At 38.7% G+C, this 24,613-nt stretch overlaps 1 protein-coding gene across 2 annotated transcripts; it reads right to left on the bottom strand.

Moving 5' to 3' along the window:
- Positions 1-340: 340 nt before the first annotated feature.
- LOC124867368 (adhesion G protein-coupled receptor G3-like) lies at positions 341-22,938 on the bottom strand. 2 transcript variants are annotated; one of them, XM_047363781.1, is made up of 13 exons: positions 22,884-22,938; positions 22,529-22,744; positions 21,998-22,166; positions 18,713-18,872; positions 13,308-13,430; positions 13,078-13,194; positions 12,562-12,601; positions 11,328-11,422; positions 11,084-11,199; positions 9,795-10,063; positions 8,911-9,016; positions 2,373-2,701; positions 341-1,329 (listed from the first exon to the last, which is right to left on the bottom strand). In XM_047363781.1, exons 1-13 carry the CDS (start codon positions 22,933-22,935, stop codon positions 1,217-1,219), a joined length of 1,905 nt encoding a protein of 634 aa, XP_047219737.1. In that variant the 5' UTR covers positions 22,936-22,938; the 3' UTR covers positions 341-1,216. The 2 variants fall into 2 exon arrangements, with proteins under 2 accessions (XP_047219737.1, XP_047219738.1); XM_047363782.1 differs by lacking the exon at positions 13,308-13,430.
- Positions 22,939-24,613: the final 1,675 nt, after the last annotated feature.

Genomic DNA, 24,613 nt, shown 5'->3' with positions numbered 1-24,613 from the left:
TATTAATTAGTCAACTCAGAGGTAAGAACGATACAGAGTCAGTTTTACTTGCAGCAAGGGTAGCTCACTTTGCAGTGCAGACTACAAAGTATTGACACCCTATCTCTTTATTTATATGCTGTGGTCCAAACACAGTTCAACAGACAGTTCAGACAGGGTGTGTGTGTGTGTGTGAGGCTGAGAAGAGGCTGGTTCTCACGGGCCTCTGGTGTGTGTGTGTGTGTACAAATAGATAATGGAATCCCACACACACAGGGAGCGCTGCATACCAGAGCATGATACAGAGCGGAGTGCAGGTGCCTTGCAGCACAAAGTTTTTACATGAGTGATAACAAGTCCTCGCACCCATCCAACACATTAGATGTTAGCACACAACTGAAAAAAAAAACCATACATGTACATATTGAAATGAAGACTGAAAGTCACATAATTACTTGTTGATAATTTATTTATGTATGATGAAAAACTAGCAACTTGATTAAACCATTTCCATCATAACACAGTGGTGGCAGCATCAGGCTGTGACTCAGACGGGATGAATACACACTCTATTTCATTGTCAAATTTAAAATCATGTTTCCTTTTCCATCCACGTCACAACCATGTGTTCATGTATGAAAAGAAAGTCAAATACAGTGGAGTTTGTGGCGGTAATGTGACAAAATGAAAATGTGAAAAGGTTTAAGGTGTATGAAAAGCTGTGAAAGCATCTTGCGTAAAGCTGAGGAAAACCTAAAAATAAATTAGCCTTTTGTTGCTGTAACCTAAACTCACACGAAAAAAAGTCAGACGTTCTTTATCAAAAAGCTTTTTTTACCTTCCTGCTGACTGTACTTACTGTGTGCGGTGCCAAGATAAATATGTGTACACTATATAGACTTGTTTGTTACACCCTAAAATGTTTTAAACCTTCGAAAGTTTTTCTTGGAGTTTAGATATTGTTAATTTATTGTTAGTAGCTTTTTCCTTGTAACATTTTTCTAACTTGGAATTCAACACACTTCTGCCTTACTTTAATGACATGTTCTGCTTTGTTTCTCTTTTTTGAACAATCAAATTAAAGTTAGGACTTTTAATAATTTTTCTATGCAAAATTATGCAGATGCAATAAAGGGTTAATTTATTTTAAGGCTTTTTACCAAGGGTGCCCATAAATGTGGGCACATTTACATAAGAGGAGTTATTGGAATCCATTCAGAGGAGTGGGAGAAGAGATCTATTGAATATTGATGTCTGAAGTCCTCACAGGGGTTGAAGACCATTTATCCTCCATTTCTCTCCTTCGGTGCTTCTTAGCCAAGAGACATATCCACACAAAGATGAAGAGACCTTGGCAAAAAGATACACAGAATTGGTAAATTTTAATTTAAGCTCCTCTGAAACAAGCAGAGCCGACCCTAGCCATTTTATACCTGGGCAAGATTATAATTTGCTCCTGCCAACACAATCCTAAATACTGTATGTATGGCAACAGCTGTGTGCATTAAAGGTTTCATTATGTGGATTAGCTGTTCCAGCATCAATGCTATCTCAAAAAGTTAGAATAGGGTGAAAAGTTCTACATTTTTGTCACTCATTTCATGAATTGAGGGTTATTATGTAGATTCATTAAACACAGAACGAAATATGTCAAGCCTTTATCTCCTGTAATTTTGATTACATTAATTAGACTTACAGATAATGAAAATGCTAAATTCAGTGTCTCAGAAAGTTTGAATATTGGGAAAACTTTAAATATTGGAAGCTAAAGGTGTCACACTATAAAGGTAGGCTACATAATCATGAAGAACACTGCTGACTCCTGCTACCACGAAGGCAGCCGAATCGGGTCAAGAATGACAAATCTTTTGGTGGACAAACGCTAATAGTGGACTAACACCAGCAAATGGCTAAATCATCACTGACTGTGGAAACTTCACATTGGACTTAATGCAACTTGGATTCTGTGCCTCTCCACTCTTCCTCTAGACTCTGGGACCTTCATTCCCAATTAAATGAAACTTTACCTTCATCTGAAAACAGGGCTTTGGACCACTGAACAAAAATTCTGTAATTTTTCTCCTTTGTCTAGGTAAGATGCTTAGGAAGTTCTCTCTGGTGCAGGACCAGTTAACATGAGAAATATAAATCTTCATGCACTTCATGTTTGTATTTTCTGAACTTTTATTTTTATTGGACCCTGAGCAATGGATGACAGGCAGGGTTTCACATTAGTACTATTATTTATACAATGTTTTTTTTTATTTGTTATTTTGCTGCAGCCTTGCCCCCTGTTGCAGCTGGTGTCCTATTCCACCATACGGTCTATGTCAAGAGCCAGCTCTGCTGAGAAGCACATTAACACACCTATAGACACAACTGATAGTTCTTACCTTGTAAGGAGTTGAGGATACAGAAAAGATAGAGGACTGGATAGTTGACATAACCAGATCCCAGGAAGGCCAGGCCCCAGGTGATCCCCATAAGGCAGGTAAGGCCCAGCAAAGTGAATCCACTCTGGCAAGATGTACTGAACTTCTGTGGAACTCCACTGGACTTTCCATCAGTGCAAGCTCTATGCTTTGAGTGTGTCTTTAACACTCGTTTCATCTTACAGATGCTTGAGGCCACTGCCATCAGTATGCCAGAGTTAAATATGAATATAAGGGTGTAATACACAAGGTTCAGTGAGTAGAAGAAGGAGTCATCTGTGATCCAGCAGCTGTAAGACCAACAGTTGATAGACAGATAATAACAGACCCGAGTTTTCCTACATTTTAATAGGGAACTTTCGGAGGCAGTGCAAATGATGTGTTACCAAGTTTGGATTTTTATTTTAATAGATTCTCTTCCTAGAAACTATTCTAATAACAGATGTCAGGGAAGCCCTCAAGATAATGTTTAGATTGTGATCAGAAAGGGAAGTTTGGAGTTAATCTAAATCTATAAATCTATATCTTTACAGAGTTTATAACCTGCTGGCGTAACATATGATTACGTACAGTACAGACCAAAGGTTTGGACACACCTTCTCATTCAAAGAGTTTTCTTTATTTTCATGACTATGAATATTGTAGCTTCACACTAAAGGCATCAAAACTATGAATTAACACATGTGGAATTATATACTTAACAAAAACGTGTGAAACAACTGAAAATATGTCTTATATTCTAGGTTCTTCAAAGTAGCCACCCTTTGCTTTGATTACTGCTACGCAGACTCTCGGTATTCTGTTGATGAGCTTCAAGACGTAGTCACCTGAAATGGTTTTCACTTCACAGGTGTGCCCTGTCAGGTTTAATAAGTGGGATTTCAAGCCTTATAAATGGGGTTGGGACCATCAATTGTGTTGTGCAGGAGGTGGATACAGTACACAGCTGATAGTCCTACTGAATAGACTGTTTTTTGTATTATGGCAAGAAAAAAGCAGCTAAGTAAAGAAAAACGAGTGGCCATCATTACTTTAAGAAATTAAGGTCAGTCAGTCCAAACAATTGGGAAAACTTTGAAAGTGTCCCCAAGTGCAGTCGCAAAAACCATCAAGCGCTACAAAGAAACTGGCTCACATGAGGACCGCCCCAGGAAAGGAAGACCAAGAGTCACCTCTGCTGCGGACGATAAGTTCATCCGAGTCACCAGCCTCAGAAATCGCAGGTTAACAGCAGCTCAGATTAGAGAACAGGTCAATGCCACACAGAGTTCTAGCAGCAGACACATCTCTCGAACAACTGTTAAGAGGAGACTGTGTGAATCAGGCCTTCATGGTAAAATAGCTGCTAGGAAACCACTGCTGAGGACAGGCAACAAGCAGAAGAGACTTGTTTGGGCTATAGAACACAAGGAATGGACATTAGACCTGTGGAAATCTGTGCTTTGGTCTGATGAGTCCAAGTTTAAGATTTTTGGTTCCAACCACCGTGTCTTTGTGCAGCGCAGAAGAGGTGCATGGATGGACTCTACATGCCTGGTTTCCACTGTGAAGTAGAGGATGACACGGGAGTGGATTTTCTCTCCTGTCCCATCCCGCTCCCACAGAAAAATGTCTTGTCCCATCCCAATCCCAGGCCAGCATAACGAAAAAAATCCTGTCCCGTCCCACTCCTGGTAAATAGACTCCCACTCCCATCCCGCTCCCATTCAGAACGACTCCCACTCCTGTGCCACTCCCATTTTTATTTTCTTTATTTAGTCTTTTGGCAATTTCTTTGTTTGAAGGACCCGTTAGGTCCCTGTTTTTAGCTGTAGTAAAGGCCAGTTAAAGTAAAAAGAAAAATAATGAAGAAATAATAAAATATCAAACAAGGAAAAAGACCATGCCTATCTTAGCTGAATAAACAAAATGTACATAGTTGTATTTTACTCATTTATTAAGTGATTGTTTCCTTTGAACAATGACATTACTTTTATGTTTCAAATTGCTGAAACGAAAAAAAAAATACACCTAGCAAGAGAACTGTACTCGGTGAACAAAAGGGCAAAAAGGCATTAGCTTCACAATTTAGAAACTGTAGCTCAATGGTTCACAGCCCTGGTCCTCAGGGACCCCTTCCCTGCAAGTTTTAGATGTGTGTCTGCTCCAGCACACCTGATTCAAATTCTGACATGACCTCCTATACAGGCATCAAGAATGGAGGGTCAAACTGCACAAAATTTATACAATAAAATCATCATTAAATACATATTGTGAATGTCCCATAAGTGAAGTAAATGTAACATGAAATGTGCCATTAAATTAAAGGTACCATTTATTTATTTAATACATTATTAGAAACAATAAATGTACTATTATATCATGAAATGGACTATTATGCAATTAAATGTGCTACTGAATAATTAAGTATAATTTTAAAGACAATATGACGTAATTAGTGGTACACTTACTATTTAATGATGTATTAAATAAATTGTACATTTAATGGTACATTCAATTTTTTTCTATTTCACAACATATTTATTTAATATCTTCCCTTGATGAAGCCTTTCTACGGAGTCCACGAGGGGACATGGGGGAATTTTTTCTCTTTTTGCGTTCTCACGCAATAGTCTTTGCGTTATTTCGCAATACTTTGTGGGATAGTTTCCAAACCAGATAACTGCAAAAATGAAACAAACACTACACCCGTTTTGAGATTTATTGAGTTTTATTTTGAAATCGGCCTTAAATAAAATTATCTTCAAATCAGACTAAAAGACAGTTTTTATCCATAAGTTGTCAAACTACTGAACTCTGGACAATAAAGCTGCACGAAACCACATCTGTGACACTTTGTTTGCTTATTACTGCTGCATGATGTGTACTTTTTTTTGCACGCCATTATTGTTTTTGTTTTTATCGTAATTTGAACGGTTCTTCTTATCCTAAGCATTTAATCGCATTGTTTACTGCATGTTAACCTGCATATAACAAATAAACCATATCAATGCCATATCAGCGTTGTTTGTTTTATGAGCAGTTGTAACAATAAATGCTGCCTTCAAATGGTTGACAGTTGTTACAGCCATTTGAAGGCAGATTTGGGACAATGTCCCATTCATAATTTTAAAAAGAATGTTAACAGTCTAGAAAAGCACAGCATATTTGGATTACTGAACTATCCGGTCTTTGATTTCAAGTCTTCACCTTAATTTGTTTTTTATTATTTAGTCGGATTTTTGAAAAGACAAAATATCTTGAAATGAGCAGGAAATTTAAACAATATACAAATAAGAGGGTGTGGCATACATAAAAATCTGTGAAGCGAAACAATATTTAACCCTCCCGCCGTCCTGGCTAAGCGCTAGTACAGAGTAGAGGGTGACACGGGAGTGGATTTTCTCTCCTGTCCCATCCCGCTCCCACAGAAAATTGTCTTGTCCCATCCCAATCCCAGGCCAGCATAACGAAAAAAATCCTGTCCCGTCCCACTCCTGGTAAATTGACTCCCACTCCCATCCCGCTCCCATTCAGAACGACTCCCACTCCTGTGCCACTCCCATTTTTGTTTTCTTCATTTAGATTTTTGGCAATTTCTTTGTTTGAAGGACCAGTTAGGTCCCTGTTTTTAGCTGTAGTAAAGGCCAGTAAAAGTAAAAAGAAAAATAATGAAGAAATAATAAAATATCAAACAAGGAAACAGACCATGCCTATCTTAGCTGAATAAACAAAATGTACATAGTTGTATTTTACTAATTTATTAAGTGATCGTTTCCTTTGAACAATGACATCACTTTTATGTTTCAAGTTGCTGGAACGAAAGAAAAATGCACCTAGTAAGAGAACTGTACTTGTTGAACAAAAGGTCAAAAAGGCATTACTTTCACAATTTAGAAACTGTACCTCAATGGTTCACAGCCCTGGTCCTCAGGGACCCCTTCCCTGCAAGTTTTAGATGTGTGTCTGCTCCAGAACACCTGATTCAAATTCTGACATGACCTCTTATACAGGCATCAAGAATGGAGGGTCAAACTGGACAAAATTAATACAATAAAATCATCATTAAATAAATAAATGTTGTGAATGTCCCATAAGTGAAGTAAATGTAACATGAAAGAAATGTAACATTAAATGTGCCATTAAATTAAATGTACCATTTATTTATTTAATACATTATTAGAAACAATAAATGTACCATTATATCATGAAATGGACTATTATGCAATTAAATGTGCCACTGAATAATTAAGTATAATTTTAAAGACAACATGACGTAATTAGTGGTACACTTAATATTTAATGATGTATTAAATAAATTGTACATTTAATGGTACATTCAATTTTTTTCTATTTCACAACATATTTATTTAATATCTTCCCTTGATGAAGCCTTTCAACGAGGTCCGCGAGGGGACATGGGGGAATTTTTTCTCTTTTTGCGTTCTCACGCAATAGTCTTTGCGTTATTTCGCAATACTTTGTGGGATAGTTTCCAAACCAGATAACTGCAAAAATGAAACAAACACTACACCCGTTTTGAGATTTATTGAGTTTTATTTTGAAATCGGCCTTAAATAAAATTATGTTCAATCAGACTAAAAGACAGTTTTTATCCACAAGCTGTCAAACAAACTACTGAACTCTGGTCCATAAAACTGCACGAAACCACATCTGTGACACTTTGTTTGCTTATTACTGCTGCATGATGTGTACTTTGTTTTGTACGCCATTAGTGTTTTTGCTTTTTATCGTGATTTGAACGGTTCTTCTTATCCTAAGCATTTAATCGCATTGTTTACTGCATGTTAACCTGCATATGACAAATAAACCATATCAATCACATATCAGTGTTTGTTTTATGAGCAATTTGTCATCTGTGCTCTTGTTCCAAAATGCCGAACGCAAAAGTATTGCGTGGGGACGCAAAACAAATAAAATAAAATCCCCCATGTCCCCTCGAGGGCTCCGTACCTTTCCCCTCTACTGTGGCAAAAGCTCTTAAATCTTTAGTGCACATGCAGCAGTTTTGTTGGTCAGATGAGACCTAACATGTGTTGGTACTTTTGGTTTGACGGATGAAGAGATGTAGGGCTGATTTAATCCAGAATCTGTCTTACAAGTGTCCCTTAATCACTGGTGAACTTGATTACAACTAAATACATTTTACAAGCAGCAGACTGCATGTTAACACTGCTACATTCAACTCTCCTGAAGTTCGGTAATATGTGCGACTTTCCTGTCAGCTCTATGAGTTTAATAGATAAGTCCTTACTTCTGACTTTACGTTGCAAATCCAATTTTACCAGGTCCAATTCTCCACTTGTGTTTGCTCCCCCCATTCTGAACGCAGGTGGAAAACATCGAGCAGAAGCACTGTTGGCTTGTGGGTCGTGTAGTTTGTTTGACTCGCATTATAGTATAGGCTTGTTGGAAAAAAACTACACAATGGCGGCGTCGATCCAAGTTTTTTTTTTCTTAAAGTTTATAACAAAGTCTCAGTTTTACATTTCCAAGGACAATTGATCCTAGTTTATTTTCCCTCCTATTGGTTAGCTCCCGCTCCCGTTCATTTTTTATCCTGTACCGTCCCAATCACGTGATCTTTACTGATGCTGTCTCCCGTCCCGCGGAATTCCCATGGGAATCCCGTGACCCATGGGACTCCCGAAAAAATGTCAGCCTCTACTGTGAAGCACGGAGGAGGAGGTGTGATGGTGTTTTGCTGGTGACACTGTTGGGGATTTATTCAAAATTGAAGGCATACTGAACCAGCATGGCTACCACAGCATCTTGCAGCGACATGCTATTCCATCCGGTTTGCGTTTAGTTGGACCATCATTTATTTTTCAACAGGACAATGACCCTAAACACACCTCCAGGCTGTGTAAGGGCTATTTGACCAAGAAGGAGAGTGATGGGGTGCTGCGCCAGATGACCTGGCCTCCACAGTCACTGGACCTGAACCCAATCGAGATGGTTTGGGGTGAGCTGGACCGCAGAGTGAAGGCAAAAGGGCCAACAAGTGCTAAGCATCTCTGGGAACTCCTTCAAGACTGTTGGAAAACCATTTCAGGTGACTACCTCTTGAAGCTCATAAACAGAATGCCAAGAGTGTGAGGAGCAGTAATCAAAGCAAAAGGTGGCTACTTTGAAGAACCTAGAATATAAGACATATTTTCAGTTGTTTCACACTTTTTTGTTCAGTATATAATTCTACATGTGTTAATTCATAGTTTTGATGCCTTCAGTGTGAAGTTACAATATTCATAGTCACGAAAATAAAGAAAACTCTTTGAATGAGAAGGTGTGTCCAAACCTTTGGTCTGTACTGTATGTCGATGAAAAAAATCAGCCTGTATGAGATTTAGGGACTGCTCAATATTTATCCAGTTATAAAGCTTACTTCCCAATAGCCAATTAAACAAATAATGATAACAATAATAATAGAAATGCATTAAAATGATACAGATCTTAATCTTAAAAGTGGGGTCATTATTCAAAGTTATATTTTACTTACATTGCATTGGTCTGATTGGTATCTGACATGGTCAACTGTGTAACTCCATAAAACTGCTTAACATTCTGCACACATAAAGACGTTGCCACAATTATCCCAGGAAGTCCTAGAAAACAGAAAACAAAAATCATGCATGTAGTTTTGTAGAAACATAAACTCAGTACTAAATTTGTAATAAAGGCACTTGTTAGGGATCTCTCAGCCTAATCCCGAATCTCATCTTTTGGGGCATCATTAAGGAATTTCTGCCCTATTGACTAGTTTTCAAATCAGAAAGTACAAGCTATCAGCTGCCCTAAAAGGTTGTGAAGTCTTGCTAACATGTCTCCGATTAGAAACTATTAAATAAATAAATAAATAAATAAAGCAGTTTAGACACTACATGCCAACTTAGCAATTTGGGTATTTACTGAGATGGTACCAAAAATGCTGCATAGCGGAATACCACGAGTTCATCGAGCAAACTCTGAGACCAAGTTAGGCAAACCAACGGAAGTTAGCTTCTGAGTTTAGCCTATGTGTTGGCTCTATATTTTAAATGCATTCATGCAACCTACTAGGTTTTACACAATTTAAGTAGGAAATGGCATCCTTTAGTGACAGTTTTTAAAAACAATGTGCAATTTATTTGCAGCATCACTGTACAGTTTTTCTTGACATGTTATACTATTCTTTCTGTGCCTTCAACAAAGTTGATGGGGACCATCTTGTAGACTGTAGCTTATAAATGTTATGCAGTACCAGAAAAAAATATAATGTTTAATCAAAGCAAATTCATTTGTGCAAATTAAACAAACCAGTTCCTTTCTGAAAACCTGAAGCTTATTTTTTTTCTCATGTACCAAACTGATGAGACCCATTAAAATGTAATAAGCAGCACTTACCCCATCCAACAAGAGACATTTTGAGTATGTAGTGTTTATAGTAGGTGTTGAACACCTTTATCAGCAGTAAGTAGACGTGCAGGGCCTCTATGGCCATCCAGGTGAAACAGCAGAGCAGGGAGTAATGCATGAGCGCAGCTACAAACTCACACACCCACTCAAGCTTCACAGTGGCCCCCCACTCAGTCAGCAGGAAGGTGGAATTGAGAAGAAACAAGGCCCCACTCAGAGCTACATGGATAGACATGGAAACGTCCATTTTGTGGCTTCTAAAGAAGAAAATCAAAATTCAGTAAGTCCATATAATGATTGCACAGGTCATAGATAACACTCTTTATAAATATTTTAATATAACACAATAGGAATTACCCAAGTACCCTTTGAGTTTATCTGGCGTTTGTTAAAAATATTCACATCTTTCGGCCACCAAATCACATGTTTCTTTATTGTTTATTTGCATGGGACCATTAGGTATAAGCATATACTGAACATTATAACATTTATAGCATTCGCTAATTTGCAATGCATGTCCCCAGATGGGACTTTAACAATATAAAACAGTTTATTTAAAGACAGTAAAACAACATAGCAAGGTAGAAAATATCAAACATGTCATTCATAACACAAATCTTAAAATTTGTCAAACATGTAAGCTAATTAATAGGTGGATTAATAGGAGTAGAAAATTAGACTTTAAAGCAGATAATAACGGTTATAAAATATTGTCATGTCACTGACTTTGACACAGCCAGGCTAAAAAAAAAAAAACTAATAAAATTTGCTGTAAAATCAATTGAATGAATGAAGAAATACAATCAGAAAATTAACAATAAATTAGAATAAAACCGTGGAAATATAAAGCAATGGTAAAAAGATGAGTATCAGTAATTTAATTGTGTCTATAGTCTGAGTATGGCTGATTTTTGTCAAATGTGGAATTTGTGGCCAAACATGTCCACTTTAGGCTAAACAGTACGTCGGAGCTTTTGCAGTTTCTTCATATCCATTTGGAAAAAGGTAATGCCTTTAAGCTTAAAACTCCAACATTAGACTGGTCTATGTGAGGTATTTGAGTCTGAGATGAGTTTCTTTCATAATTACTGACCATTTCACCCTAATTTAATTGGCAGCAACTGGTTGGTTTTTCCCTTTAAATTACTACCAAGCGTATTGCAGTAAGGGCAACTGAATTTGTTTTTCTGGACAATAAAAGATACATAACTATGGATAATATTGTATGTTATTATAACACTGTGATGCCAAAATTATTTTGAAAGGTGGACACTTACCTGCTAAATACATATATTACAAGAGATGAAGCACTAAAGAAAGCAGAAAGACCACAGCCTATGTAACTGATGTGAGACAGTATTTTCCAATGGGCTTCTTTTATTGGTATTCTTATCTGCAAAATTAAAACGGGAGAAATAATACCAGCAGACATTCTGAAACTTACTGGTTATATTAAAATTATTGTGAAATAATCATTGGCTTTGAGATGAATTAATGTGGTTTCCAAAGGAACTTTGTTACCAGTAAGACAGCAAAGGCTGTTGCATGGTTGCAGTTGCAAGTAACGTTGTCCTGGCCGATGTTAGTTTCACATCCATCAGGTTTCCAGTCAAAATCTTGGAAGAAAAAGCAAGATCTTTTAATTTACTTTTTAAACTCTGTGTCTGAACAATATGGCATACCCTTGCGTCCTTTTTTACCTTTATTTATACAGGCTAAATCCTACTGAGAAATACATTTTCTTTTTCAAGAGAGACCTGTTCAAACATTGTATAAAATCATAGAGATTTCATACAGAACAACAGTATAAGTGCATATTAAAATACAGTGTCAAAATTTTAAAATAATAAATAATTACTAAAGCCATGACAAAGGACAAAAGTATGATTAGGAACAAAAGCAGATGTCTACTGTCTTTACTTCAATAACCATGAAAAACATGTAGCTAATTGCCTGAAAGGTCACAGAATTAGTAAACAATGTTAATTTGTGTGTAATTTAATCTAAGTATGAAGTATCCAGCTGTTCTGTTTCTGGCCTCACAGGTTTGTTAGAGGACATTAGAGAATAAACAGCATCATGAATGCAAGTAACACAGCAGACAAGTAAGGGATGAGAAGTTTAAAACAGGGTAAGGTTGTAAAAGCAATATCCCAAGACTTTAACATCTAACAGAGCTCTGCTTAAACCATCATCTGAAAATGGAAAGGGTATGGCTCAACTGCAAAACCACCAAGACATGGCTGTCAGTTTAGGAGCTGACACTCCAGATGAGGACAGCATTAATCCAAATACCGACCAAGAGGCCAATGAAAACTGCATCTGTAGACAGGATAACTATTAGTTATGTAGACTAAAAATCTGGCATTCATTGAAGATTAGCAAAAAGATCAGCAGGGGTGGTTCTTGAATGAATGTCACCCTGGATGTGTATCATGCACACCACATTTTTCAGATTTTAATATATAAAAGATTTTACGGCAGCACCTTATTTTGCGTGTCTTTATGAATAAGAGCAGCTAGAGTTGGTTTGTGTTGCAGCTGTATGTAGATGTGGACCAACTCCACTGGTGTCTAAATAGATAGTTATGTGTCCATTTTAGCTAATGTGCAGTTTAAGTTTTTTAGATACCAGTGATTCCCACATATTATTTATAACTGAAAACGTTTAATATGCCTCATCACAAAAGAGTTTTTGTTGTTATTACTATGTATCTAGAATACTAGCTTGACATTTTGTTTGGCAAACACCTACCTTGTTCATCAAAGTAGTGACACAGTAACTGGGAATGATTCTGTAACAACACAACAATGCAGGGTTACATTCGATTCAATGTTGAAATATTGCAAATAAATTTTCTTTTCCTTAATTTTTATAAACAAGTTTTTCTAACTTTTTCTGAACTGAAGAGAGAGCTCTCTAGCTTTTTGACCCAGGTCATAGTAAACGGCCTGCACTTGTATAGCGCTTTATCGAGTCCGAGGACCCCAAAGTGCTTCACACTACAATCATTCATCCACACATTCACACACTGATAGTGGTTGGCTACACTGTAGCCACAGCTACCTGGGGCAGACTGACAGAAGCGAGGCTGCCATACAATTGGCACCACCGGGCGCCCTCTGACCACCAAAAGCAGGCAAGGCAGGTGAAGTGTCTTGCCCAAGGACTCAGCAAGGGTTCAAACTGGCAAAACACCGGTTACAGGACGAACCCCTATAGCCGTTGCCACCACACATAGTAAAACACACTCAACCAAATGGGTCTTACCTTTTCTTGTTTTTTAACGCTGAAAATCATTTTGATTGGTGGCATGAGATTCTGTAGATGATGATTCCTTGACAGTTCTATCCTGACAACCATCGATGAAACAGTCTCATTGTGAAACTAGTATGGAGGCAGTCAGAACAGGAATGAAGAAAAGGTCACAGTTTGTTTATAATAGCAATCTGTTTAAAAAAAAAGTTTAAATAAAAAAATCTGATATGGATGGGTTATACTTGGAATTGGCTGTGATGCATGTAGCTGACAAGACCAAGACACCTCTCCTCTTGTGGAATGGCTTTCAGTGCATTCACAGGTATCCACACCTCAGGAACAAATGATTTGTTGCTGGGATGCAACTAGTAATGGCAAATTATAAAATATAAAATAATGTCAACGCACTCTAATAAAGACACGCACACAATCTTTAGCAATGTCAAAAACAGCTGACTTTGCAAAAGTACATTGCTTCTCAAATCCTTGTTAAAATGTTTTTGTGATGTGAAAAAATAGGCTATTATGTATTCACCCTGTACAAATCAAGAAAAAACAAACAAATCTGTTAGGGAACAAGGAAAAAATTTAAAAGGCGTGGTAACCTGGTTGCGTAAGTGTACACAATCTTCACAGCAACTTCTGAGCATTCAGTCTTTTTTAGTTCACTCCTATCAATTATATTGAATCAAATTAACTGTAAATAAAGTTCAGCTGTCTTAATTGGATTTTTCAAATTTTTTCACATTTGTATTCTTTAGCTAAAGCAAGAGTTTTGGAGAGAGCTTACAAAGGATTAGTAGCCTCTCATTGTATAAAGGTCTCAATCAGGAGAAGGACATTATTTACATTCCATGGTGCAGTGGAGAAGATCATCATTAATAGGAGAAAATATGGGACAAGAGTGACTTTGCAAATACACTGGCCATTGTATCAAATTTATTTGTGTTTTATATGTGACAACATTTGGCTCTATTCTCTATATGTCTGGACATTTGCACAAATAGGGTCAGGGGCATAGCATGAATTTCTGGGCCTTACATATAAACACTGTAGGTCAGCTCCCATTACTGATTACTTGATATTTCCCATGAATAATCATTACAGGTTTAATGGTACACAGAAACCATGGTACCTCAGTTTTAAAGTCATTTTGATCTACATAAAATACATGTTTTTCTAATTTATTCAGCAGTTCAGAAAGAATTTTCTAAATCTTTTAAAACATTTTGATTTTATTATCTTCTACAACTTGCACAATGTGTCTAGTATAGAACTGACTAGCAATTTGGTTTAGATATTTTTCAATAATCAAGGATTATTCAACAATAAAACCATTTAAAAATTGGTCAGTGCTGCTGTTAAGGAATTTTTCAACTAGACTGAGCCAACATTTAACAACAAGAAATCTTACGTTGGAGTGTTTTTACTGCATAGTCAATCCCAGTGTCCAACAGCGAGTTGTGCATGAATGCAAGATAAAAATGAAGGGCTGGAAAATCGGCTCTCATCACCTTTGGTTCACTCCACTTTTCTTTCTCCATCATTGCAGCTGAATGACTAACCTTAGTCTTCTCTGTTTTGTTGTACTTTGTTTTGGGTTGTGCGGTGAAACGTATCGTTGCACCTTTAGTTATGAACATAAATATTCTGCATGTGTTCAGGTTTAAAGTAAAACTGTACTTGTTTGGTACACCAACCAAGAGGGCTGTAAAGAAAATATTTGTGACAAATTTATGTCCAATTACATCCTAATATTCATTCTGTGGCGTAAAACAAAGATAATAAATATGATCTTTGTTTAACCTCGATATGTGGAAAATGTCTAATTGCCAGCATTGCGCAGCCTGTCTTCCCCTTCCTGTTCTGTTATCTACTGATCCCTTGTGCTACTTTCAGATAAACTTACATCCTCCTCTTCCTCTTCTCTCTATCTTTAAGCAACATTGTATACTAGCAAAATAGATGCAGGATAATCTTAACCGACTTTGAACCCAAGATATAATGCAATGACTACTGGGTATAAATGTTGCTCAATAAGCTACAGATGAAAAGCTAAAATACTTCCTTCACTCTAAGGCAGTTTCTGCTGATACAGTGGACCCTCTGAAAACAAATTTGAATCGTTCAAAAGACAAATTGTAGGTTATAAATGTGGCAAACAGGCTCTAGGTGACGGGTGAGACAAAGAGTGGTTCAAGACACGTTCATGAGGACCACAAAATCGAGGCACGTGATTTCGCTCGGTACGACGGAGCCGGGGTCCCACCCTGGAGCAAGGCCTGGTGAAAGCAGAGGCTGGGGACTCAGGGTTGGACTCTTTCATCATCCAGGCTGAAGTCACCGAGGTGGTTAAAAAGCTCCACAGTGGCAGGGCTTCGGGGGTGGATGAGATCCGCCCTGAGTACCTCAAGTCTCTGGATGTTGTCATGGTTGACGCACATCTTCAACATTGCGTGGCGGTCGGGGACAGTGCCTCTGGACCGGCAGACTGGGGGGGTGGTCCCCTTCATAAGAAGGGTGACCGGAGGGTGTGTTCCAACTATATGGGGATCACTCTCCTCAGCCTGCCTGGTAAGGCCTACGCCAGGGTATTGGAGAGGAGAGTTCGGCCGACAGTCGAACCTCGGTTTCAGGAGGAGCAGTGTGGTTTTCGTCCTGGCCATGGAACAGTGGACCAGCTCTACACCCTCTGCAGGGTACTTGAGGGTTCATGGGAGTTTGCCCAACCAGTCCACATGTGTTTTGTGAACCTGGAGAAGGCATTCAACTGTGTCCCTCATGATGCCCTGTGGGGGGTGCAACACAAGTATGGAGTTGGGGGCCCTTTATTAGGGGCCATCCGGTCTCTGTACAAGCGGAGCAGGAGTTTGGTCCGCATTGCCGGCACGAAGTCGGACCTGTTCCCGGTGCATGTTGGACTCCGGCAGGGCTGCCCTTTGTCACTGGTCCTGTACATAACTTTTATGGACAGGATTTCTAGGCGCAGCCAAGTGCCGGAGGAGGTCTGGTTTGGGGACTAGTGCATTTTGTCTCTTCTTTTTTGCAGATGACGTGGACCTGCTGGCCCCCTCTAGCCAAGACCTACAGCATGCGCTGTTCGCAGATGAGTGTGAAGAGGCTGGGATAAAGATCAGCTCCTCCAAGTCCACAGCCATGGTTCTCAACCGGAAAAGGGTGGCTTGTCCTCTTCAGGTTGGAGGGGAGCTCCTGCCTCAAGTGGAGGAGTTCAAGTATCTTGGGGTCTTGTTCACGAGTGAGGGGAGAATGGAGCAGGAGATCGACAGACGGGTCGGTGCGGCTGCCACAGTAATGGGGACGCTGGGGTGGTTCGCAGATGAGTGTGAAGCGGCTGGGATGAAGATCAGCTCCTCCAAGTCCGCAGCCATGGTTCTCGACCGGAAAATGGTGGCATGTCCTCTTCAGGTTGGAGGGTAGCTCCTGCCTCAAGTGGAGGAGTTCAAGTGTCTTGGGGTCTTGTTCACGAGTAAGGGGAGGATGGAGCGGGAGATTGACAGACGGGTCGGTGCGGCTGCCACAGTAATTGGGACACTGGGGCGGTTCGCAGATGAGTGTGAAGCGGCTGGGATGAAGATCAGCTCCTCCAAGTCCGCAACCATGGTTCTCGACCGGAAAAGGGTGGCTTGTCCTCTTCAGGTTGGAGGAGAGTTCCTGCTTCAAGTGGAGGAGTTCAAGCATCTCGGGGTCTTGTTCACGAGTGAGGGGAGAATGGAGCGGGAGATCAACAGACGGATCGGTGCAGTTGCCGCAGTAATGGGGACGCTGTGCCGATCCAATGTGGCGAAGAGAGAGCTGAGCCAAAAAGCGAAGTTCTCGATTTACCGGTCGGTCTACGTTCCTACCCTTACCTATGGCCATGAACTTTGGGTCATGACCGATAGAACGAGATCCTGCATACAAGCGGCTGAAATGAGCTTCCACGGTAAGGTGGCCAGGCACTCCCTTAGAGATAGGGTGAGGAGTTCGGCCATCCGGGAGGGGTTCAGAGTAGAGCCACTGCTCCCCACATCAAGAGGAACCAGTTGAGGTGGCTCGGGCATCTATACCGGATGCCTCCTAGACACCTTCCTCGGGAGGTGTTCCAGGCACGTCCCACCGGGAGGAGGCCCAGGGACGGCACAGGACACGCTGGAGGGACTATTTTATTTTGATAATCTGCTTTAACATTCTTGGGGAAAGATATGACTTGTTCCTGGTCCTGCTTCTGGCTGTCTGTTCTGGTCACTCTGCACAGCAAGATCTCTTTACCAATGTCTTAAAATTTCAAAAGTCTTGGATGTGTGTCGATATTGGAGATACCCTTAGTGAGTAGCACAGTGAAACAAATAAGATGAATGTACCAGACTGGCTGAGATGTACTGAGACTGTTTGCAAAAAGGCATAAGGAGTGTTGTTTTGAAAAACTACATGTAACCGGGAATGTGAATGTTTGATTAAAATGTTGACTCACTTATCCAGTTTAATGTTGGCTCTTTGTGTCAAGTTATTGCACCTCAGAGGGTCTGAAATCCTAAAACCACTTGGAGAATAGCAACATTTTAAATAAATAAATCAGAAAGACAAAGGAAACAACGTTTGTGTTGTGCATGTCATGAGAAAATATTTTGGAGCAGCTTAAAGCTCGCACACATTGTGGGAAGGCAGAGAAAAGGAAAGAAAACGCATATTGCATGTGTAGAATATAAACTATCTATGTGTGGATTTTAGAATATAAACTATCTATGTGTGTAACCTGTGTGCAGATATAGGGGAGTGATGCATAGAAAATGCAAGGTCATAAATTGGTGAATGACAAAGGAGGAAAGGGTAGAGAGAGGGCAAGGTCGTAAATGGAAGGCCGGAGACAAGATAAGACAAGCTTGCTAGAAGAGAATAACCAGAACCACTCCTTATTTGGACATAAGGAACTGTTATATTGTTGCTGGGAGACATCCACAGACAGAATGATTGTGTATGTGTACTGCATAGCAGTGAGGGGTATATAAAGGTATTGTGGTGCACCTCCAAAGTAGACAACACACAGACGTTTCTAGGTACCCGTGTAAGTGTGGTGTCTCCTCTCTGAATTCAGATTGGTTTTAATAAACGTGTGGAAACGTACAACTGATCTCTGACTGAGGATTGTCCTTTGGGGTGCCAAATAAAAAGAGTCGATGAGAGGTGAGGAGTAATGTAAGAGTTAACTGACGGCCAGTAAAGATTTCCTACCTCGACACATGATGAGGCCAATAGAGCCAGGAAAATAAGCCATGTTGCCAATATCCCTGTTTCCTGATGGCTTGTGTATACTTCCCTACTTCAAAACACGGATTTAATTCAATGAGTCATTACAAACAACAGAACCAGCAGGATGTGGGTGACAACCAGCAGAACAACAGGAATCACACAAAAGATAAAAACTTAAGGCCACAAAATATGTGTGCTGTTTTTACTTTGCTATCTTTTGTGGAGAACATATGTCTGGGACTGTCCATGCATCGACAGTTTTGAAATGGCCTAGCCAGAAATCAGAGCTGAATCTATCAGAAAACCTGTGGAATCACCTGAAGATGGTCAAGAGATGGCCTCACTAAAGACATCATAACTATGTCTTTTCAATACCTCAACATCTTTACAGAGTGTGTACCTGTGGAACATCTATTGGGATTGTGGCTTCTGAAACGTTGAGGTTTGAATTGTTGATTTTGAAAATGTTCAGAGACATGGACTTTAGTCTGTGGGACCTGAAGCTTCCATCCTCAGGCTGAGATGTGTCCATAATGTGGTGGATTATTTGTTTCTCCACTCTAAAGAAAGAACAAAACAAAACAAAATGTGTGCAAACAACACAATGATTGAACAGTCATATTTACAGTGCCTTCCAAGATTACATACATCTCTTTATCTTTAGTGCAGTTTATTGGAATTTATGTAATAGACTAAAACAAACTAGTGCATAGAGACTGAAATATTTGGCCACTCTTTGTATAAGAATTCAATCTTAGTCAGTTTGAACTATTTATAAACAGCAATTTTAAGGTCTTATCAAAGAATTTTCAATGGGATATCTCTTGGCTTTGGTTGGGCCATTTCGACACCGGAGCATGGCTTGATCTTAACCAGGTCTGGCATATGCACATGTTTCACAGTGTTTAATGGTGTGTTCAAGGTGATGTGCAGTGTTTGTTTTTCAACAGAGTGTTCAGCACATATGTCAAGATGTTTAGTTTTTGTCATAACCGGACCAGAGCACCTTGTTCCACTTGTTGCCTCACATTGCTTGTGGCAAAGAGGAGCACTTTTGAATTTTTGTCCACAACCTTTTATTCTTGCCCCTTTTCCATTTCGGCCAGAAAAGCGAACTGCATAATGATTAGTTCTCATGTCAGCAGATTCTCCCTCCTGAGCTGTGGATCTCTGCAACTCCTCCAGAGTTACCAAGGAGCCTCTTAACTGCTTCTCAGATTAATGGTCTTGTTATTCCTGTCAGCTTAGGGAGTGTGGATGCTTGAAGCTTTGTTTGTTAGATTAAAAGTGCTATTATTGTGTTTACCCTTACAAGATACATTCTGTGAAGAATTGTTCACTCTGAGTAAACATGCAAGCTGTCTGGAAACAGATTACATCAGGGAAAAGTTCTTGGCGTGAGGAATATTTGATGGGCTTGTTATTGCAGTTTAGCCAGGAAATCTTGTGATACCCTGACCCCTGACATGTCAGCGTGACATCAATTCAGCAGTCCAGTTTAGCTCAGGAATGAAGAGTTGACCAAAATAAGGAGAATGTTATTGTAAACTATCACGTAGGCCATTCTGATCTTTTCCAGATGTTGGGCTGGAGTTGTATTCCCGGAACCGCAACCGAGAGCCAATGTTGTGGATGCCAAAAGTTATAAATGAGTATGATGATTTGAATTGGTCAAGAGGACCCCAATACACATCAATGCTTTGTATCTGTATAAAACCGCCCTGTAAGGACTGAAAAGGAGGGTATACTTGGAATTTTTTGATGATGTTCTGTGCGCTGTGAGAAATAAAAGTTCCCCCCTTGAAGGCTGGGAAGAGATATTTCTCTGAGTTCTGTGTTAATTGCTTTAGCTCAGTGATAAGACCGCCCTCTTCAACAGGAGCAAATCATGTTTTGGTAGATTTCCACTTTTACTATACTCCTTCAATTTTCAGGTCATACAATGAACAGTGCACCATCCAATGTCCAAAGGTTAGCATATCGTTTTCTAACCAAACCTGCTTTAAACATCACCACTACTTTCTCCGTGAGCTGTCTGCTGTGTTCTCTGGTCTTCATGATGCTGTTTGTTTATTAATATTCCCCAACAAACCTCTGAGGTTTTCTAAGAACAGCTGGATTTATCTATTATTAAGATTAAATTACACACTGGTCACCTCTGTTTACTAAAAAAAGGAATTGGTTTTACTGCATTATGTATAGGGGAGTCAGAGTAAAGGGGACTGAATACAAATAAACACCACACTCAGATTTTCATTTGTAAGTACAATTAAGCCCAGAATTATTCATACCCTTGGCAACAAAAGTTTTGGAGTATTTGTTTTCATTTTACAAACATATTTTTTCTGAGTGGAAGCACAAGTGATGTATTAGAGTGGCCCAGTCACAGTCCTAAACTGAATCTATGAAGGGAGCTAAAGATTAGGGCGATGGCAAGGAGACCTTCCAACCTCAAAAGCTAGGAGCTAATAACCAACATAAAATACTATCAGAAACATGCAAAACATTGCTCAGCATTTATAGGAATACTTCTATTAATGCTAACAAAGATTTTGCCAGTGATTATTGAGAAATAAAATAATAATTATTGAGAAGTGATCATTGAGAATTGATTATGTAAGGATTATGATTATTGATTAATTAATCTTCATCAAGAATTATAATTTTAAATCATAATTTGAAAACATTTTTATTTCTTAATCAAAAATCATTACTTATGAATAGAAATCAGAGATGTCCTCTGGTGTTGTGATTATGGGCTCAAAGCTCTTTAATAATTACAAATTACTAACCAAACCACAAACTGTCACTGTTTATTCAACCGCTTCACCGCGTCCGTAATCAAATTAAAGAAAAAAAAAACATCCGCCCAGGAGGGGAAAAGATAAACCTTTAGTCGACTGCACACACAAGGAGGGAAAACTCTTCTCCTTGGACATAGAACCTCTGTGGGTTTCCACCTACAACGGGTGTCGGCGTGGTCTATGATCGGTAAATAAATCTGCTGATCTTCTCGTATCAGACAGATTTCCAGCTTTCAAGCTCTTCCAGGAATGGCCTTGTGGAGCAAAAGTTTGCCTGCGAGCTTTTGTCTCTCCAGATATGCACCACCGTTGCGCTGTCCTGTGAGACAGGCGGGAAATGGCAACGAAACTCTGCGTCTCAGCCGGTTTATACTCCCAGTGACGTCAGAGCTGCGACGTCTGTTGAGCTGCGCATGTCAAAATGTGCGACCAAAATGGATGACCCCAACAGCGACATTGCAATATTTCATAACAAGCAATTAAAGACAAATACTTTTTTTTTCTTTCAAAATTGTAACTCATGTTACATAGTTCTTCTTATCTTTTTAAAGATGGCTGTCCTATTTTCCATCAGAAGGTTTGAAATCATTTTGGCTTGAACTGTAATTTTGAAAACCATGAATCATTTTTCAGTTCCCAATAATGTGTTACTTTGTGTGGTTCAATTACATAAAATCACAATAAAATATGTTGAAATTTGTTGTTGTATTGTGACGAAATATCATAAAGTTTAAAGGTAAAATACTTTTGCAAGGCCGTCTATGGTAAAAACAGTTAATTTAAGAGACTAAAGATGCTTTTTTCTCTTTGAGGTAAGTTATAATGCCTTCTCTGCTCACCAAAAAAAAAAAAAAGAATGTTAACAAAAGACTGCCACTTACCTTATAAATGCCTTCTTAACACCATGGCTGTTTCTGAAGAGATCTGGACACAAATCCTTTATGCAAATGAGTCCCATCATTTGCTTCATACCATGGTCAATGCCCTCCAAATTGTGAAATAGTGTCAGGATAGAAGTTTCCTGGCATTGGCATTGGTAGCAATTGGTATCTGAGAAGTACAGGACAGGGCAGATCAAACAGATAACTATCCTGTAGAATAACAGGGTGCCGTTATTGAACACTATTGGTCATAGTGTGTGAAATCCAAAGGGAGTGAAAAGAAATGTTCTATGCTGTTGTTTTCAATAGAAATCAATTATTTACTAAGGCCAATGCAAAAATTAGTATGCAGGCGCAAACAAGGAATCTTTGCACACGTGCTGTCCACACACTTCCTTCACCAGTTAACCTCCCCCAACCAACAGGTGTTTAGCTAATTCCTTTCTACTGACACAAGAAACTGGTAAATTTGGCCTGTTTATTATTCTTAACATCTTTCTTAATAAGGGTTAAAAAGAAAAGTTTACTTACATTCATATAAGGTATAGTAGTAGGTGAGATTTCCAACATTCACAGAAGCATTCAAGCAAGCAGATGATCCTTCGAACCATATCTTATTGCTTGGCTTGCATCCAAAGAAACAAGGGTCCCCATCATTTTCACATTTCACTTCATGATTTAACTTTTCAGTTATATTCCCATGGGGCACAGTTATCCTGAAGTTGTAGTCGGAAATGTTGATACAAACTAATGGCAGAAGTGAAAACAGATTCAGTTATATAGAACACTACAAATGACCGTTTTCTGTTGTTGTACTCATGGAATAAACTATGTTCAAAGATTCTTTGGCTAAACAAGCAATGAAAAAAACATCTTACACTCATACCTTTCTCAGCCAATGACTGATGGAGGAGCAGTAAAATCAGAACAGGAATCATAGTTTTTGCTCTGTATGGAATAAAAAAAAGAATAAAAGAACATCTATATAATCCTTTGCTTACCTAATTTATTTAAAATTCATACTATATAAATAATATAATGTATTTTGTGTGTTGGATTTATGAGGATGAATTGTAATAATCCAAAATGGTAAAAAGCCCAACCTGAATATTTGTGCAACTAAAGGTGAGGTTGTGATTTTCTTAGGGGATAACTGCACAACTATTGGCCATTTAGTTTGCAAATTTATTAAGCGATGACATAAAAATATTCTCATATCACTTGTCTATTTTTATTTGTGACAACTTCAATAAACTAAACATTTATAAATACCTATTTATGACATTTATTTTAAAAAAATAAGTCATTGACCAATATGGCCAGCCTTCTTTTCAGAAACAGTCATAAGCTTTCCACTCATGAAATTCTGCTGCTTAAGAAGGGCCCACTAGCTCTCATTAGGGTTTATGTCAGGTGAGGAAGGTGGCCATGTCATGGTTCCCCCCCAGATGTGGTAAGTTGCTGGTTTAACCACTGAAGTTGAGATGTCCACGCATCAGTGAATGGCCCTGCCTTTGTGTAGCATCAAGGGATGGTAAAAGTGTGCGGTAGACATATGTAAGTCTAATATGCTTATATATGTCTAATATGTTCGCTTTGAAATGGATGCAGACCATATATTTATATATATTTACACCTTGCATCCATGTGGTATTTGAGCTCTCATGCTGACTCCAGCTTGCTGCTTTCCATCTGTGAGAGACCCACAGTTTACATGTTTGCAGAAGTTTAGCACACTTTGTAAGCGAAGTGAGGAATGTCATGTTTTAGATTTACAATGCTCTTAATTTTACTTTTGAGGAACTTTGCATGCTATTCTAAATACATATTTGGTTTTATGACTTTGAATGTAAAAGTGGCACACATTATGTAGTTTATTTGCCTGTTTTGCATTTATGACAGAATGTATGATGTAAGGATTATGATAATTGATTAATTAATATTGATCAAAAATTGAAATTAGAAATCATAATTCAGAATTTCAATTAGTAAATTATCATTAACTATTGATAATTATTAATAAAAACCACTAAATGTCACTGTTTAATCAACCACTTCACCGAAGGTGGGGGAACTTTCACCTTATTTTACAGATAAATCACTCTTGCACGAAATAAACACAAATGCGTCTCTCATATATATATATATATATATATATATACAAAACATATATATATATACAAAACATATATTTGAAAATTTATTGAAACCATATAGCCCTGATATACCACAATTCTGTTCCAAAAACCTTCCCCTACCTAACTAGTACTATACTACACAATTGGGATAAATATGACTACCTAACAATAATACTAAAAGAAAATATATGCACATTAAGTGTCTGAGCTGTCAAACCAGTAGTTTTATGGATAAAATGTGCAATTTGGGTTAACTTGGAAAGAGAAGCCCTCCTGGTGTGCTGATGTCTCGATTGCAGCGATCAGCTGGTAGACGGTGGGCCATGCCCTTAGCCACTAGCGGCTGATTTGTGGCAATCGGCTGCTAGAGGTTAAGGGCACAGCACAGACGGTTTGTATCTTCTTTTCTCAACATGTTTCTTGTGACCCTGTTGACTATTTGACCATGTTTAATGGTTCTGTGGACACACCCCAAATT

This window comes from Girardinichthys multiradiatus, chromosome 4, assembly GCF_021462225.1.
Source record: "Girardinichthys multiradiatus isolate DD_20200921_A chromosome 4, DD_fGirMul_XY1, whole genome shotgun sequence".
Classification (NCBI taxonomy): Eukaryota; Metazoa; Chordata; class Actinopteri; order Cyprinodontiformes; family Goodeidae; genus Girardinichthys; species Girardinichthys multiradiatus.
Note: the sequence above shows the minus strand (reverse complement) of the source record. Positions and strands in the feature narration are given on the sequence as shown.

Excerpts from the sequence above, each read along its gene's own strand:
- LOC124867368 (XM_047363781.1), bottom strand. The coding sequence starts at position 22,935 with ATGATTCCTGTTCTGATTTTACTGCTCCTCCATCAGTCATTGGCTGAG. Across the intron at positions 13,195-13,307 it reads TGCATCACAGCCAATTCCAA|TTTCACAATGAGACTGTTTC; the intron begins GTATAACCCATC and ends CCTCCATACTAG. Across the intron at positions 1,330-2,372 it reads TATCCTCAACTCCTTACAAG|GTCTCTTCATCTTTGTGTGG; the intron begins GTAAGAACTATC and ends CTTTTTGCCAAG.